The 20,137-nt window shown below is 38.9% G+C and overlaps 1 protein-coding gene across 1 annotated transcript in view; it reads left to right on the top strand.

Annotated features, from left to right (window-relative positions):
* Positions 1-20,137, top strand: part of plx (PTB_TBC1D1_like and TBC domain-containing protein plx) — a gene marked incomplete in the record, with an annotated part of 401,111 nt that overhangs the window by 80,549 nt on the left and 300,425 nt on the right. The window contains 2 exon segments of the mRNA XM_070085876.1: positions 3,645-3,773; positions 19,764-19,884. Coding sequence (XP_069941977.1) covers positions 3,645-3,773; positions 19,764-19,884 — 250 coding nt within the window.

The raw sequence follows: 20,137 nt of genomic DNA, 5'->3' as shown, positions 1-20,137 counted from the left end.
TTTTGAATTTTTATTCAAACAAAAAATAGAAGACTTACTATTATGCAGACTACTGCAATACTGTAATAATTGTATAAGTAGCATCAACCCATTCATGACTGCATATTAAAATGGCTAGTTGGACATTTATTGGACAATGGCATCATTTGTTTATTTTTGAACATTGGCAAAAATCAAACATTTCCCCTGCTTTGAGCTCCATTTCTAGGTTCTTTTTATAGTAAAATCAATCAATATCACCTCTATTTCTATAATATGTTTTCCATTCTATCAAATGAGACCAAGAAAACGAGAATACAACCATAAATACTATACGAAAATAGACCACAAAGTCGGCATTTTAATTAAAAAAACGGTCGGAGTTTTTTTTTTCTCATTATGCACTGTGTGCTCCAGGATTTTTTTTATATGGTGCACACTGACCACACAGACCCATTCTCTCACATGTGGGCCTACCAGCTTTCTCCTGCTTGATTTGAAGCTGCTAGAATTTATGAGTATATATACGTCAAACACGGTACCTCGTAAGACGTATATATGCGGCCGCGACAGTCAAAGGGTTAAGACTACAAATAATTTAAGGTAAGCAATGAATGTACACTATATGCATTTTATTGCTCTAGGGTTCTTTTAAATGTCGAATTATATTACGTGTGGGTGGGGTGGGGTGGCCTGGCTGGCTACCAGTCCTACCACACCTAACTTCTTACAATAAACACTATTCACTTCTCACGCTACATTAAGAATACAAATATTTTGATGTAAGTAATGAGTGTACTTCATGTGTATTTTACTTTTTGTTTGTTTTTATTCCCTTGTTCTATTGCTGACTTAATATATGTTAGTGTAAACTTATTATCTGACATTTATGAGTGGAAGCAGCGATGTACGCTTTCAGGCAGTAGCCTGGAACCTAACCTGCCGTGCAAGTGGAGCCCTACTGTACAGTGTGATGTTTATATATAATATTCATTCCCTCACATACCATCCTCAATTCTACGGTTTACCCTGTCTTTCATGTACTCATCCACCGACAAGTTCACTCCCAAATATCTGAACACATTCACTTCCTCCATACTCCCTCCTTCCAATCTGATATCCAGTCTTTCATTACCTAACTCATTTGTTATCCTCATCACCTTGCTTTTTCCTATGTTCACTTCTAATTTCAGATTTTAATACAACACCTCTCCCTAACACTGTAGCACTAATTTCTTTTACAACCCCATCTATGAATATGTTAAACAACCATGATGACATGCATCCCTGTCTACTGGAAAATAATCATTCTCTCTCCTACATATCCTAACCTGAGCCTCACTTCTTTCAACAAACTGGCCGTATCTCACTGAGGCAGGGTGGCCCAAAAGGAAAAACGAAAGTTGAGCCTCACTATCCTCATAAAAACTTTGAACTACATATAGTAACCTACCACCAGTTCCATACACTTGCAACATCTGTCACATTGCTCTACTATACTTATATCTTCAATATAAGTGAACAATAATTAGATAAAGATAAGGAAGTTTTCATTGCTTTCATGGATTTAGAAAAGCCGTATGATAGGGTTTTTATATAATCATGAAATATTTGTGAAATATTTTTTGATGGGATAAAGATAGAAATGTTAAAAGCAGGTGGGGATATAGTTTTGGAGTGGTTGGTGCAATTATTTAATAAATGTATGGAAGAGGGTAAGGTACCTAGGGATTGGCAGAGAGCATGCATAGTTCCTTTGTATAAAGGCAAAGGGGATAAAAGAGAGTGCAAAAATTATAGAGGGATAAGTCTGCTGAGTATACCTGGTAAAGTGTATGGTAGAGTTATTATTGAAAGAATTAAGAGTAAGACGGAGAATAGGATAGCAGATGAACAAGGAGGCTTTAGGAAAGGTAGGGGGTGTGTGGACCAGGTGTTTACAGTGAAACATATAAGTGAACAGTATTTAGATAAGGCTAAAGAGGTCTTTGTGGCATTTATGGATTTGGAAAAGGCGTATGACAGGGTGGATAGGGGGGCAATGTGGCAGATGTTGCAAGTGTATGGTGTAGGAGGTAGGTTACTGAAAGCAGTGAAGAGTTTTTATGAGGATAATGAGGCTCAAGTTAGAGTATGTAGGAAAGAGGGAAATTATTTCCCAGTAAAAGTAGGCCTTAGACAAGGATGTGTGATGTCACCGTGGTTGTTTAATATATTTATAGATGGGGTTGTAAGAGAAGTAAATGCGAGGGTCTTGGCAAGATCCGTGGAGTTAAAAGATAAAGAATCACACACAAAGGGGGAGTTGTCACAGCTGCTCTTTGCTGATGACACTGTGCTCTTGGGAGATTCTGAAGAGAAGTTGCAGAGATTGGTGGATGAATTTGGTAGGGTGTGCAAAAGAAGAAAATTAAAGGTGAATACAGGAAAGAGTAAGGTTATGAGGATAACAAAAAGATTAGGTGATGAAAGATTGGATATCAGATTGGAGGGAGAGAGTATGGAGGAGGTGAATGTATTCAGATATTTGGGAGTGGACGTGTCAGCGGATGGGTCTATGAAAGATGAGGTGAATCATAGAATTGATGAGGGAAAAAGAGTGAGTGGTGCACTTAGGAGTCTGTGGAGACAAAGAACTTTGTCCTTGGAGGCAAAGAGGGGAATGTATGAGAGTATAGTTTTACCAACGCTCTTATATGGGTGTGAAGCATGGGTGATGAATGTTGCAGCGAGGAGAAGGCTGGAGGCAGTGGAGATGTCATGTCTGAGAGCAATGTGTGGTGTGAATATAATGCAGAGAATTCGTAGTTTGGAAGTTAGGAGGAGGTGCGGGATTACCAAAACTGTTGTCCAGAGGGCTGAGGAAGGGTTGTTGAGGTGGTTCGGACATGTAGAGAGAATGGAGCGAAACAGAATGACTTCAAGAGTGTATCAGTCTGTAGTGGAAGGAAGGCGGGGTAGGGGTCGGCCTAGGAAAGGTTGGAGAGAGGGGGTAAAGGAGGTTTTGTGTGCGAGGGGCTTGGACTTCCAGCAGGCATGCGTGAGCGTGTTTGATAGGAGTGAATGGAGACAAATGGTTTTTAATACTTGACGTGCTGTTGGAGTGTGAGCAAAGTAACATTTATGAAGGGGTTCAGGGAAACCGGCAGGCCGGACTTGAGTCCTGGAGATGGGAAGTACAGTGCCTGCACTCTGAAGGAGGGGTATTAATGTTGCAGTTTAAAAACTATAGTGTAAAGCACCCTTCTGGCAAGACAGTGATGGAGTGAATGATGGTGAAAGTTTTTCTTTTTTGAGCCACCCTGCCTTGGTGGGAATCGGCCAGTGTGATAATAATAAAATAAAAATATTTTTTATTTTCTTCCTTTGATTGCAGAATGGTTTTCAGGGTATAGACAAGGTATATTTAAGCTGTGGCTCATGAACCACATGTGGCTCTTGCTCATTCAATACTGTTCTGTGAGGCAAAATACAATTTATATTGAATGAGTAAACAAGCTACGTACACTGTTCGTTGACTTGACCACGTCTGGTATAGATGACAAGAACCTTTCATTCCACCCAAAAAAGTGGCTATCATGTCCTCATAAATAGTATTTCTCTAAGTTTTTGTTGCTTATTAAAGTTAATAAAGATGAAAGTAGCATGTCTATTGTATATTTCAGATGCTAAGTCAGGACTTCAATCGTACCATGTTATTCCACATTGGCCGCAGTGAAATCCAGTTGATTAATCCTGAAGTGAAGTCAGTCCAGTTGAACAAGAACTTCAAAGATATTGCTCACTGTTGCCAGGTAAATGTACATTACATTTAATTGATATGTTTCGTCATAAATGCATATTAAATTTTCTCAAAAACAAAAAAAAAAAAAATGTCTGCTAATTTCATATGAAAGATATTTTTTCAAGTCCCAGTCACCTTTTTTTTTTTTTCTTCTTCTTCTTTCATCTTACAAAAATAAACATGAGTATGTAGTTGTAGTTCATTGTTGTGATGTATTATGTTGTTTTTACTGCTTAACCCCTTCAGGGTCCAAGGCCAAAATCTGAAGTGGTGCTCCAGTCTCCAAGAAATTTTGAAAAAAAAAAAATTATTTTTTCTTTCAGAATTAAAGAGCATATTTTTGTGAAGGTAATAAGACAAAAAAAAAAATTCTGATCAGTACTTACCGAGATACAGTGCCAAGAAGTTTGTCAAAAATGATGTGGTGGCGGCAACATCGACGAATTCCACATACGCGCATTACATTATTTTGCGGTTTTTATTGTTTTTTCTTTTCTTTTCCAATTTTTTTATATTCCTACTAACATTTGGGGCCTGAGAGACCAATACTGTATATAATGTATATATATAAACTCACTGTATTTAACACAATAACCGCACTAAAGTTATTATCATATTATTGTTTACCACTGTTGTTTATTACAATAAACATGCACGTTTTGTGCATGTTTTGTGTGCGAGGGGCTTGGACTTCCAGCAGGTATGCATGAGCGTGTTTGATAGGAGTGAATGGAGACAAATGGTTTTTAATACTTGATGTGCTGTTGGAGTGTGAGCAAAGTAACATTTATGAAGGGGTTCAGGGAAACCGGCAGGCCGGACTTGAGTCCTGGAGATGGGAAGTACAGTGCCTGCACTCTGAAGGAGGGGTGTTAATGTTGCAGTTTAAAAACTGTAGTGTAAAGCACCCTTCTGGCAAGACAGTGATGGAGTGAATGATGGTGAAAGTTTTTCTTTTTCGGGCCACCCTGCCTTGGTGGGAATCGACCAGTGTGATAATAAAAATAATAACTAATGTTCTATCATATATTTACATATTTACAATCACTGGACATGGTTTTAGAACTGCTGGAGCTTGTGGAACTCCTTGAAACAAGGCACCATGCACAGAGGCACCTTACATTCCTCACACATAAACCGAGTGTCTTTGCGTCTTTGTTGCCGTCGTTTTGTTTGTGCACAGACGATGCATCTCTTCTGAGCAAATTTCTTCTGAGTTGAAGGAAGTTGTATTATGAAATGATCACCTTCCCTCCTCAAACACTTGGGTATATCCTGAGGAATTCGAGGACCGTGTTGTATAGCAGGTGTTCTTACCTGGTACTTCATTATGAGTTGTCTGACAACAGACAAACAAAATTCACCATACGGTGGTCTGTTGCCAGTCTTTATTTGGTACATATTATATGCATTGAGCATTGAAATGTCCATGAGATGGAAGAAAAGTTTCATGTACTACTTGTAACTCTTACGAACACAGTCAACAAAACCAATCTGCATGTCACATTTGTCAACCAAGCGCATGTTTTGTGTATAATCAATCACTGTCACTGGTTTTCGAATACGTTCATTAGTCACTCGATCAACTTTGCCACTGTCTTGCATTTCATTACGGTGAATGGTTGTCAGCAATGTGACATCTCGTTTGTCATGCCACCGTAATGCCATGATGTCATTGGCAGTAAACACCTGCACGTCATCACCATGAGCACCTGCATTGAGCCTGGGCATATGTTTACGATTAGAACGCACTGTGCCACACACATCTGTCTTGTTCACTCGCATGAAATCACTGAGTAATGGGCTTGTGTACCAGTTATCGGTATATAATGTATGCCCCTTACCAAGATAAGGTGCCATCATGTTTCTCACTACGTCACCTGAGATACCCAATAACATCTTGGTATCTTTCATTGTTTTACTACCCGTGTATACAACAATATCCAACACCAGGCCACTGTCACAGTAACAGAGTACAAACAGTTTTATACCAAAGCGTTTCCTCTTGCTCGGTATATACTGCTTGAATGACAGTCTACCTTTGAACAAAATCAAAGACTCGTCAGTTACAAGATTCTTGAATGGATAAAAGTATATGCTGAACTTTTGTTTGAGATACATGAAAACATTTCTAATCTTGTATAACCTGTCACTTCTGTCAGGCCTGGTTTTGTCAGAGAAGTGCAACATATGTAAGAGTAAGATAAACCTGTTCACTGGTATGATTTCACTGAAGACCGGGGTAGAAATTAGCCGATCTGTGGACCAGTATGCTTTTATATTATGCTTATAGATGTGAGGCATAAGCATTATTGTTGCAAAAAGCAAATACATTTCTGCAACAGTCGTCTCTTTCCACCTGTGTAGTCTTGACTGTGGTGATAAGATCGTATTTGCCATGGTGTACTCAAAATACTTATTACTTTCCCTGACAATAATTTCCATCAATGGCTGGTCAAAGAATAATTCAAAGAATTCCAGTTCATTGGCCGTGGTTCCAAGGGGACAAGTAGGTAGAATTCCACTGTGAGAGTCATCAAAGTGGTGAGGCTTGGGAACAAAATTGGGATTTTGCTGCCAATCCCACATACGGTTTGCTGGTGGATACTGGACATCATAGGCTGGTTGTGCGGGTGGTTGTGGTGGGCTGGTGGCTGGCGCTCCGCTTTGTCCTTGAACTGACGAGTCAGCAGCGTGGGTCCCAGCGTGCCCTGGTGAGTCACGCATGGCGGTGCCACTACCATCACCACTAACACCATCCACTGATGCCTGTGGTCTATCCATGCCAAGTGTAGCCACATCATCCTCACTATCACTACCTAAAACTGGTGTTGGGCCACGGGATGTACTCCGGGATGTACTCCGTCCCCTGGGCACAGCATAGGGTACACTACCCGAGCGCATGCAGCGGCAAACATACCGACGCTTCACTGGTGAATATGATTCCTCACTATTACTACTCGAATGATCGTTGAGCGCAATAAAATCACAGTCCACGTCACTATCATCATCATTACTGAAGTCAGAGGCCTGGCCACGCGAAAATATTAGTTTTCTCTTACGATGAGGAACAACCGACCGTGAGTCACAAGTGCCCACACCAGAGGTAGAAGGTTGAGGATCGTCTGGGTTTTCTGCACTATTATCGATATCCTGGTCATTCTTTTCGGTCACTAACTGATCAAAGCCGTAGAATTCGTCTTCATTTCCACTTCCATCACTGTCAGAACTATCAGATAGGAAGAGGAGAGTCCCAATTTTCCGGGGAGTGAGAGCTGACTTGCGACGAGGCATGGTGAACAAGGGTACTGGGCCGGTGTTCCCACAATGCTATGTGGGTGCCTAGATTTTTTGTTTATGGCGCACACCCACCACGCAGACCCGTTCTCTCACATGTAGGCCTATGAGTGTTTTCGCACTAAATTTGACGGCACTAGAATTTTGGCGTAGATCTACGGTTTGGACACTCAAGGTGAAGCCGTAGATCTACGGGACGGACCCTGAAAGGGTTAATACTACAAATTTAACAGAAATAATAGGATTTCTTGCCTTAAATTGTAGATGCTGGTGTTTGTGGATGATTGTGAAGAGAATGGAGAGTTATGCTTGGTCCTACTGGGCTGAGGTGGATGGTAGAGGTTCTGGTACTGAAGTTGATGGTTGTACTGGAGTGTCAAACTTTGTCATTCAGTCAGTCACTCAGTAAGTCAGTCAAGTCAGTCAGTAAGTCAGTCAAGTCATTCAGTAAGTCAGTCAAGTCATTCAGTAAGTTGGTCAAGTCATTCAGTCAGTCAGTCAAATCATCAAGTCACTCAGTAAGTCAGTCAATTCACTCAGTAAGTCAGTCAAGTCATTCAGTCAATCAAGTCACTCAATAAGTCAATCAAGTCACTCAATAAGTCAGTCAAGTCACTTGGTAAATCCATCAAGTCATTCAGTAAGTCAGTCAAGTCATTCAGTAAGTCAGTCAAGTCATTCAGTAAGTCAGTCAATTCATTCAGTAAGTCACTCAGTAAGTCAAGTCATTCAGTAAGTCAGTCAAGTCACTCGGTAAATCCATCAAGTCATTCAGTAAGTCAGTCAAGTCATTCAGTAAGTCAGTCAATTCATTCAGTAAGTCACTCAAGTCACTCGGTAAGTCCATCAAGTCATTCAGTAAGTCAAGTCATTCAGTAAGTTCATCAAGTCATTCAGTAAGTCAGTCAGTCACACAAACTCATGTTTACCTCTTTTTCTGTGTACAAAGTAACACTTCATTATGGCTACAGGCTATCTCTTGTCTAATATCTTTGTTTCTTTGTTAATTCTAAGACTTGAGTGTTAATACCTCTTTGTGCCATTTTCAGCAACACTGGTATGGCTACTGGGTGTCATGATTGCTTGGCAGATACAAGATATAGTAATTAAAATATAATACAATTCACAAACACAGCTGCCTTGTAGCAGAGAAAGACTGGACATGTATGAATTACGAACGCTGGGATGGTGGGGTGGTAGGAGATGGCGGGAGGGCTCCCCGGCTGCTTCACAACAAGGCAGCCACTTAAGCAAAAGATAATTTTTTTTTCTTCCCACAAACTGAGTCTTGTTAAATTAATTGTACGACGTGTTACATAAAATTGTGCCGCAATTCTTCAATCGTGCAATACTTAAATCGTGCCAAATAAACTCGTGCTAAATGACTGTCTACTGTATATTAACCCTTTGACTGTCGCAAGCCCCTTTATGAAACTCATTCTATGTCGAAAAATTTTTGGAAAAAAAAAATTATTTTTTTCTTTTGAAATGATAGAGAATCTTTTCCCGATGGTAATGACACCAAAACTACGAAATTTGGTCGAAAACTCACGGAATTACACTCCCGCGAAGTTAGCGGTCTCGGCAACATATATGCATCAGCAATTTCGCCGACAGTTAGCCCTATTTTTGGCCAATTCCATTGTTCCAGTTGACCAAATTCATAGCTATTTCTTTTGAACTCCATTTTTTCTATCAATTGAGTACAAGAAACCTCCCATTTACCGATTTGAACTACCCAATAAAGTGGTCAGAAATTGGCAATTTGGCCAATTTCACGCAAACTACAAAAGATTCCAATTTCAAAATACGTATTGTCAAGAATAAACAATGTAGACATTCTTGGAACTAAAATAACATATCCTCTGTTCATTAGTCATATCTCTAGGCCCCTCTTATATTACTATTGCTTTCTATTTTAATTTTTTATTCATACAAAAAATAGAAAATTTACTGTTATGTAGACCACTGCATTATTGTAAAACTGGTATAAATAATATCAGTGCACTAGTGAAAGAATATTAGACTCCTCAGTTGATGTGTATTGGACGTGTGGTGTGATTTGCTTACTCTTGAACATTGGTAAAAATCGAACATTTCCACTATTTTGAGCTCAATTTCAAGGTCGTTTTCATTGTGATACTAATCAAAATCATCTCTATTTCTGTAATATGTTTTTCATTTTATCACGTGAGACCAAGAAAACGAGAATACAACGATAAATACTATACGAAAATACACCTCAAAGTCGGTGTTTTAATCCAAAAAATGGTCTGAGATTTTTTTCTCATTATGCACTGCGTGTTGCAGGATTTTTTTGAAATGGTGCACACTGACCACACAGACACATTCTCTCAAACGTGGGCCTACCAGCTTTCTCCTGCTTGATTTGAAGCCTCTAGAATTATTGAGTATATACGTATACGTCCGAAACATTAGCTCGTAAGATGCATATATACGACCAGAACAGTCAAAGGGTTAATGTAATATATGACATTTAATGCACTTAAGAGATTATAAGGCATCGAGTAGAGAGATTCTTAGTGATTTTAATGTGTACCTGCACACCAGCACAGTGTGTAAGTATATTTAGGTACAGGTACACATAAGTATAATTATCAGAGTACATATAAAATATGCAATAGCTTTAAAACACTTGATATTTTGGAAAGTTTCCAGAGTAACAGAGAGATGTGCTCACGGAGAATGTAAACAAACCAGGTGGGGCACGCTGTACAGTATTTGAAAGACTGCTTGCCATATAGCAAATTTTGGTCATAATTTGAAATTGCCATGTTAGTGGAACACCGTAAGGCGAAACACCGTAAAGCGGGGCCTTACTGTGTACACATTTTCATGAATCCATCTATGATAATTTTTTCAAAATTATAGAATAAACACGATACATAACATATAAACATGATAAATACACCCCACAGTAGAATAAATTAACATAAATATGAGATGTGGTAGCCAGATGACTTGTAGGAGTGACGGCAAGAATAACGTTTTCCCTAGTCCAATGTTAGAGAAAATGTGTACACTATAATATTACTGGGGGTAACTGTAACAAATTATTCCTTTCGTATGCCTTCACTCAGAGCGTCATTTCTTCTAAAAATGGTGTTACATAAGAATGGCAGTGTTGCTCTTTATTTATTCTACTGTATCAACATTGAGACAACTTGTACACAGTGTAACTTGTACACAAACCAGACGTATTCACCTGGTTTGTTTACGTAACTCTGCATCTGTTCTCTCTCATGTACTCATTCTCTCTCTTTCGCTTATTCGTTTTATCTCTTTTACTCACCTCTGACCCTACATAAGACTACAAGTATTTTAAGGCAAGTAATGAGTGAGCTGTATATGCATTTTATCACTCTGGGATGCTTTAAATGTCATAGAATATTATGTGTGGGTGGGGTGGCCTGGTATGGTAGACTGGCTGGCTACAATACATACCACACTTGATTTCTTACAATAAATACTACCCATCTCACCCTACATTAAGACTACAAATAAAGGTAAGTAAAGTAATAATATCCATATGTGTATTTTACTTTTTTATTGTTTTTTTAACCCTGTCAGGGTTTCCGACATTCTAGTACGGCTTACGCACCAGGGTTATTGACGTACTAGAATGCCTAAATTCTAGCGCCTTCAAATCTAGTGAGAGAAAGCTGGTAGGCCTACGTATGAAAGTCTGGGTCTATGTGGTCAGTGTGCACAGTATAAAAAAATCCTGCAGCACACAGTGCATAATGAGAGAAAAAAAACTCCGACCGTGTTTTTAGTTTAAAACAGCAGCTTTGCAATGTACACCTACCATCCGACTTACGACCAAGTTCGGTTCCGAGAAACCGGTCGTAAGTCAAAATGGTCGTAAGTCAAACTTTACTACTGAATATCAACAAAATATTTTTGTAATGACTTTATTTTATTGTTTTATTTTGGTATTTCATGTTTTACTTTACTTTTTATGCTGTGAGTACTGTATTTTATACTGTAAGGTTTAGGATAAACACTGTGTACAACACAAATAGTTGTTCATTTCCTAGAAATTTGGTATAAAAAACATGGTCGTAAGTTGAGTGGTCGTAAGTCGAGCAGGTCGTAAGTCGGATGGTAGGTGTATTTTCGTATGGTATTTATGGTTGTATTCTAGTTTTCTTGTTCTCATTTTATAGAACGGAAGACATATTACAGAAATTGAAATGATTTTGACTGGTTTCATAATGAAAAGTACCAAAGTAGCAGAAATGTTCGATTTTTACCAAATTTCAAAAGTAAACAAATCATGCCAAGCGTCCAATACACGTCAACTGGTGAGTCTAATATTCTTTCACAAGTGCACTGATATTATTTATACCATTTCTACACTAATGCAGTAGTCTGCATAAGAGTAAATCTTCTATTTTTTGTGAGAATAAAAATTCAAAGTGGAAAGTAAAAGAGATGTAAGAGGGGCCTGGGGACATGACTAATGAACAGAGAAAATGTTATTTTAGTGCCAGGAATGTCTCTTTTGCTTGTTCTGGACCCTATTTGGAAATTGGCATCTTCTGAAATTTGTGTGAAATTGGCAAAATTGCCAATTTCTGACCACTTTATTGGATACTTGAAATTGGTAAATGGGTGGTTTCTTGTACTCATTCAATAGAAATAATGGAGTTCTAGCAAAATAGATATGATTTTTGTCAACTAGTACACTGAAATTGGCCGAAAACAGGGCTCAGTAGGCGAAATCGCCGAGACCGCTAACTTCGCGAGAGCATAATTCCGTAAGTTTTCTATCAAATTTTATACTTTTGGTGTCATTATGATCGGGAAAATATTCTCTATCATTTCATAAGAATTTTTTTTTTTTTTTTCCAAAAAATTTTCGACCCTGAGAACGAGTTTAGGAGAGGGCCTCTCGACTTTGAAAGGGTTAATGCTTAGTTCTATTGCTAACTTAATATATGTTAGTGTAAACGTGTTATCTAGTAATAATTTGCATTTATAAGTGGAAAAAAAGAGCGTTCCACCTTATGGTGATTTCCGCTTTACAGCGGTAGCCTGGAACCTAACCTGCCATGTAAGTGGGGTCCTACTCTAGTTGATTGGGTAATCTCTTGTACTCACTTAATAAAATGGAAGACACACTAGTGAAATAGCTAAGAATTTGGTCTGCTGGAACAGTGTAATTGGTCTGAAACATGACTCAAAGTGGGCAAAATCGCTGAGGTGTAAATATCACTGACACAGCAAAATTTGCCAATTTTTTCATCAAATTTCATACTTTTTGTTTTATTGCCTTCAGAAAAAGATTCTCTACCATTTCATAAGAAAAAATAAAAATATTTTTTTGAAAGTTCTTGGTTGCTGTGGACACTTTTCAGATTGGGGGTCTGGACCCTTAAACTGTCCAAATGTAGATATATGTTTGCACGCATAGTGCTCCAAACGTAGGTCTATGTTTTATTTTTCATTCCTTCATATTTGGCGCCTAGACATGAGAGAAGGGGTCTACACACTCAATGTGCGCAATATTAAAAAAATCTGGGACCACTTAGTACCTTGTGGGAGCACCAGTTCAAGTGAGCTCCAGCTAGAGCAGATAGCATGGCAAACACAAGGGATTCACTGATGCCATGTCGCATTAACACTCCCCTTTTAAGAGGAAAGTAAATGTAGGTTAGATAAATACATGAGTGAGTGTGGGTCGGTGTGAGTTGGACCTGACTATCTTGTGTTACTAAATCTGATGCCGTGCTCCTTCCTTTAGTGGATGTGACCTGACTAGGTGGGTCATTGTTTAAGCCAGGGGGGGGGGGGTGACATGGACCTGCCTTGCATGGGCCAGTAGGCCTGGTGCAGTGTTCCTTCTTTATTGTATTCTTATGTATTTGGCCAGCTGGCTGCCTGGCTGGCTGGCTTTGGCTGTCTCTAGCTGGCCCTCTGTCTCTATCTCTCTCTATATATATCTCTGTCTATGCCTTTCTCTATTCACATAAGTACAGTTATTATACATAGTGTATATTACCTAGGATAACCCAAAAATTCCAGGCAAAGATAGACAGACAGACAAACATGTTTGTGTGTAACAGTGAAAACAAATAAAGCAGGGTTCGCTGAGTGCCCATTTATCAAGTGTCACTGGGCTGTCAACAGTATAGGGATGCTTTTCATAGCACCATGCTTCAAGGTATATTCCAGCTGTCTAAAATATTGCTGGGACCTATAAATACTTTGTATATATTTCTAGACAGTAGTAAATGACCCAGGCAGGTGAAAATGTTCACCTGAGAATGTGATTGTGACTATTTGAGTATTATTTCAGTAACTAATATTAGTGTCAGAACAAATATTGACTATGGAATTATAAGAACTATTATAAATTGTAATTTTTTTTTTGTGTTTTTTTTTTTTGTTCAACAAGTCAGCCGTCTCCCACCGAGGCAGGGTGACCCAAAGAGAAAGAAAATCCCCAAAAAGAAAATACTACTTTCATCATCATTCAACACTTTCACCTCACTCACACATAATCACTGTTTTTGCAGAGGTCCCCAGAATACAACAGCTTAGAAGTATATACGTATAAAAATACACAATATATCTCTCAAAACTGCCAATATCCCAAACCTTTCCTTTAGAGTGCAGGCATTGTACTTCCCATTTCCAGGACTCAAGTCCGGTTATATAAATAAAATAACCGGTTTCCCTGAATCCCTTCACTAAATATTACCCTGCTCACACTCCAACAGATCGTCAGGTCCCAAATACCATTTGTCTCCATTCACTCCTATCTAACATGCTCATGCACACTTGCTGGAAGTCCAAACTCCTCACCCACAACACCTCCTTTACCCCCTCCCTCCAACCTTTTCGAGGACGACCCCTATCCCGCCTTCCTTCCCCTACAGATTTATACGCTCTCCATGTCATTCTACTTTGATCCATTCTCTATAAATGACCAAACCACCTCAACAAACCCTCTTCAGCCCTCTGACTAACACTTATATTAACCCTTTGACTGTCGAAGGGCCCAATCCTGAAGTTGTTCCTGGTGTCGCAAAATATTCGAAAAAAAAAAAAATTATTTTTTCTTATGAAAATGTTAAGATTATTTTTCTGATTGTTTTAGTCCCAAAAAAAAATTTACACTCTCACACATAAAATCAGTGTGTGTGCATTTTTGTTGAATTTTTTTTTTATGTGCAAAGACAAAACACCTCGTCTGAGCAGTTTTCTTCAAAGTATTAGCAGGCAGTTGTGTTATGTAGCTATCCTAGGTAAATGGTCGTGTGTCATCATTCCTTCCTAATTTCCTTCATTCCTTTCCTACCTGGAGGCTACCTGGAGGGCATTCCACCTCTCTTCCTACATTCCTTCATCTGTCCTTCATTACTTTTTTCCTTCCTTTCATCTAGTCCTTCCTTCATTCCTGCCTTCCCTTCTTGCTTCTGGTTTCTATAATATATATACACATATATAGTCACTAGATACTTTCATAAAACTGCTATTATCACCCTTCAGCAAGCTTGTCTTGTGTGCGAGTGTGTGGCTTATAATTGTTTTGAGTCAGGAGTCAGCAGCTGTCAAAGTGACATATTGGCTCATTACTCACACCCCCTACCGCTGTCAAAACAATGGGGTAGGATGCTGCTTCCCCCTCCATTCTATCTAATTATCTTTCTCCCTCATTCTATCTCTTTCAATCTGTCTCTCTTTCTCTCTGTCTGTCTATCTCTGTCTCACAGGTACACATAAATACAACTATACATAGTGTAAATTACCTAGGATAACCCCAAAAATCCAGACAAAGTGCTATACTCTGCTTGAAGATGTGAGTAAACGTGATGATGACACAGTCTTGTGGCTCTCTCTGAGACAGAGCTAGACGGATAGACAGGGAGCTTGGCAGACAGACAAATAGACAGACAGACAAATGTTTGTTCGTCGTCATCTCCTCCTCCTCCTCCTCCTCCTCCTCCTCCTCCTCCTTCTCCTCCTCCTTCTCCTCCTCCTTCTCCTCCTCCTCCTCCTTCTCCTTCTCTTCCTCCTCCTGGCTCTTGACAGATGGACAGCTGCCCCCCTCCCTCCACCCTCGTTTACGCTCATCAAAGGTCAGCTCTTATCAAATGTTATCTCCCCTTATCTTGTCACTGTCATGGGGTGAACTGTTTTCATGCCTCAAGGGAACATATTATTACATATTATTATTATTAGGTATTAGGTGTTATTATTATTCTTATTCTTCTTCTTATTCTTATTCTTCTTCTTCTTATTCTTCTTCTTCTTCTTCTTCTTCCTCCTCCTTCCACCTTCCACCTTCCTCCTCCTCCCTCCTCCTCCCTCCCTTCTTCCTCCTCCTCCCTCCTTCTTCCTCCCTCCCTCCTTCTTCCTCCCTCCCTCCTTCCTCCTCCTCCCTCCCACCTCCTCCCTCCTTCTTTCTCCTCCCTCCTTCTTCCTCCTCCCTCCTTCCTCCTCCTTCCTTCCTCTTCCTCCTTCCTCCTCCTCCTTCCTTCCTCCTCCTCCTTCCTTCCTCCTCCTCTTCTTCCTCCTCCTCTTCTTCCTCCTCCTCTTCCTCCTCTTCCTCCTCCTCCTCCTCCTCCTCCTCCACCTCCTCCATTGCTTTTGGTCTCAAACTCCTCGAAATCATGAAATTGATCTTCATTGACACTTCCATCTGTGTTAGAGCATCACTTGGGAAGAGAAGAGTCCCAGATTTGCAGGGAAGTCACATATTTCTTACCGCTAGACATGCTGAAAAAGGACGACTGAAATGGTATTCCCACAATGCACCACTGGCTCCCCGATTTTTTTTATATGGTGCACACTGACCATGGAGACCCATTCTCTCACATGTGGGCCTACCAGCTTTCTCCTGCTTGATTTGAAGCCGCTAGAATTTATGCGTATAGATACGTCAAACACGGTATCTCCTATGACGTACATATACGACCGCGACAGTCAAAGGGTTAACTCCACACCTTCTCCTAATTTCCACACTCCGAATTTTCTGCATAATATTTACACTACACATTGCCCTTAGACAGGACATCTCCACTGCCTCCAACTGCCTCCTCGCTGCAGCATTTACAACCCAAGCTTCCCACCCATATAAGAGTGTTGGTACTACTATACTTTCATTTATTTCCTTTTTTGCCTCCATAGATAACATTTTTTGCCTCCACATATACCTCAATGCACCACTCACCTTTTTTCCTTCATCAATTCTTTGATTAACCTCATCCTTCATAAATCCATCTGCTGACACGTCAGCTCCCAAATATCTGAAAACATTCACTTCTTCCATACTCCTCCCCAATTTGATATCCAATTTTTCTTTATCTAAATCATTTGATACTCTCATCACCTTACTCTTTTCTATGTTCACTTTCAACTTTCTACCATTACACACATTCCCAAATTCGTCCACTAACCTTTGCAATTTTTCTTTAGAATCTCCCATAAGCACAGTATCATCAGCAAAAAGTAACTGTGTCACTTCCCATTTTGTATTTAATTCCCCATAATTTAATCCCACCCCTCTCCCAAACACCCTAGCATTTGCTTCTTTTATAACCCCATCTATAAATATATTAAACAACCATGGTGACATTACACATCCCTGTCTAAGACCTACTTTTACTGGGAAGTAGTCTCCCTCTCTTTTACACACCCTAATCTGAGCCTCACTATCCTCATAAAAACTCTTTACAGCATTTAGTGACTTACCACCTATTCCATATACTTGCAACATCTGCCACATTGCTCCCCTATCCACTCTGTCATATGCCTTTTCTAAATCCATAAATGCAATAAAAACTTCCCTACCTTTAAATACTGCTCACATATGTGCTTCAATGTAAACACTTGATCTACACATCCCCTACCCACTCTAAAACCTCCTTGCTCATCCGCAATTCTACATTCTGTCTTGCCTCTAATTCTTTCAATAATAACCGTACCGTTAACTTTTCCTGGTATACTCGGTAAACTTATTCCTCTATAATTTTTACAGTCTCTTTTGTCCCCCTTCCCTTTATATAAAGGGACTATACACGCTCTCTGCCATTCCCTAGGTACCTTCCCCTCTTTCATACATTTTTTTTTTTTATCACACTGGCCAATTCCCACCAAGGCAGGGTGGCCCGAAAAAGAAAAACTTCATACATTTATTAAACAAAAATACCAACCACTCCAACACTGCCCCCCTCCCCCCCCCTGCTTTTAACATTTCTGTCATGATCCCGTCAGTTCCAGCTGCTTTACCCCCTTTCATTCTACGTAATGCCTCACGCACCTCCCCCACACTCACTTCCTGCTCTTCTTCACTCCTAAAAGATGATGTACCTCCCTGGCCAGTGCATGAAATTACTGCCTCCCTTTCTTCGTTGACATTTAAAAGTTCCTCAAAATATTCTTGCCATCTACCCAAAACCTCACTACCCAAAACCATCCACTAACTCCCCTTCTCTGTTTTTAACTGATAAATCCATGTGTTCCCTAGGCTTTCTTGACTTGTTTAACTCCAAAATTTTTTCTTATTTTCATTAAAATTCCTTGACAGTACCTCTCCCACTCTATCATCCGCTCTCCTTTTGCACTCTCTCACCACTCTCTTCACCTTTCTTTTACTTTCCATATACTCTACTCTTCTTATAACACTTCTGCTTTGTAAATACCTCTCATAAGGTACCTTTTTCTCTCTTATCACACCCTTTACTTCATCATTCCACCAATCACTCCTCTTTCCTCCTGCACCCACCCTCCTATAACCACAAACTTCTGCCCCACATTCTAATACTGCATTTTTAAAAATATTCCAACCCTCTTCAACCCCTCTCCCCCACTACTCATACTTGCACCAGTCCACCTTTCTGCCAGTTGTAATTATCAGAAGATGAAAATGAGGATAAAAGGTATATCAGCAACACTTCTGCAAGCGGCAGGAGTCGATGTTGCTGTCAGGTGAGCATCCAGCGCCAACTTCATGGGCTTATGTCTTGGTGAGAACTGACCCTAATTTTTTTTTTTTATCTTGTAACTTGTAGAAAAATGTGCTTTTCATTTAAAAAAAAAAAATTGTTTTTCAAAATATTCTGAGTGCTACGTGAGTGAATGTAGATCTATATTTGGACAGTTTAAGGGTTAAAGAGTGGTGTATATTAATAAACTATATTGGGCAATGAGAGTGATGTTATATTTTGTCATGTGCATGTATGGGACCACAATAAGTATTCCGAAAATTGCAAACTACATTTAAATCTGATAATAATGTAAACAGGCATATTGTATAATCAAAATGTATTGTGTCTGTTACAAATTTTAATTTGTTAACCAATTTAATTTTAACAGTTAATTCATGTGCAGATCAGTGGCATACACTTAACCCTTTCAGGGTCCAGAGACCAAATTTCAAAGGGTGCACCAGTGTCCAAGAATTTAAAAAAAAAAATTTTGTTATTATTCTTATGAAATGGTAGAGAATCTTTTTCTGAAGGTAATAAAACAAAAAGTATGAAATTTGATGGAAAATTGACGAAATTATGCTCTCGCGAATTTTGATGTATCAGTGATATTTACGAATCAACGATTTTGCTGACTTTGACTCCGATTTTAGGCCAATTACATTATTCCAGTCGACCAAATTCTTAGCTATTTCACTAGTATTACTTCTATTTTATCGATTGAGCACAAGAAATCGCCCAGTCAACTGTTTCAACTACAAAGTAAAGTGATCGGAAATAGGTAATTTGGCCAATTTAACACAAAGTTCAAAATATTCCAATTTCAAAATAGGGTCCAGAATAAACAATGCAGGCATTCCTGGCACTAAACTAACATTGCCTCTGTTCATTAATGTTTTCAGGCTTTACAAATGAATTCCATTTTGATTTTTTATTCACATAATGAATTTTTTTTCAAACCAAAAAATAGAATATTTACTGTTATGCAATATTGTAATTATTGTATAAATATCATCATCACATTTGTGAATGTATATTGGACCCACCAGCTGGCGTGTATTAGACGTGTGAGGTCGTTTGTTTACTCTTGAACATCGACAAAAATTTAACATTTTCGCTACTTTGAGCTCAGTTTCAAGCCATTTCCAGTACTAAAACCAATCAAAATCAACTCTACTTCTGTAATATATCTTCCATTCTATCAAATGAGACCAAGAAATCTCAAATACAACTATAAAAAACATACGAAAAAAGACTGCAAAGTCAGTTTTAATAAAAAATCACGGTTTCAGTTTTTTTCTCTCATTATGCACTGTGTGTTGCAGGATTTGTTTTATGTGGTGCACACATACCACACAGATGTATTCTCTTATATCTAGACCCAAATTTACCACTCACAGCTTATCAGAGTGAGCTGAGCTCATGGCGTAGATCTATGGTTTGGACCCTGAACATAAAGCTGTAGATCTACGGGACGGACCCTGAAAGGGTTAATTCAAGTGTAAGTCAGTAGTGACATACAGTACAGATGCTTGGCAATTAAATTATTTGTGGCAGTGAGATTAATGGAAGTCAGATCACACTTCTTCTGGATGATGGTTGGCTCATACAGTTCTCATTCCAGCTGAAAAGACCCTGTGACATGGAGCAATATCATTTATTCTTTGTCTTTTTTAATAACCATTTTATGTACTCTATGATGTAATTTGCATTGTAGTTTGGTTGATATTTATTGCTTCCAGGGAATAAAAAATAACGACCACTTCGGATTTATCTGTCGTGAGTTAAGTGGAGATGCTCCCTGCTATCTTGGCTATGTCTTTAAGTGTCAGATTTGCTCAATAACAGATGAAATTATGCAAGGTAAGCCTATCTTTTCACAACAGTAGCAAAAGATTATTAAAAAAAAAGAACGAGAGAGATTTTATATAGGTTTAAGTGTCAGATTTGCTCAATAACAGATGAAATTATGCAAGGTAAGCCTATCTTTTCACAACAGTAGCAAAAGATTATTAAAAAAAAAGAACGAGAGAGAGATTTTAAATAGGTATATATAGTAACTTGTCACATATTCTCTAATTACTTGTTCGTTATTTCATTTCTTGAATAATTATTT

This window comes from Cherax quadricarinatus, chromosome 17 (genome assembly GCF_038502225.1).
Source record: "Cherax quadricarinatus isolate ZL_2023a chromosome 17, ASM3850222v1, whole genome shotgun sequence".
NCBI classification, from domain to species: domain Eukaryota; kingdom Metazoa; phylum Arthropoda; class Malacostraca; order Decapoda; family Parastacidae; genus Cherax; species Cherax quadricarinatus.
Note: the sequence above shows the minus strand (reverse complement) of the source record. Positions and strands in the feature narration are given on the sequence as shown.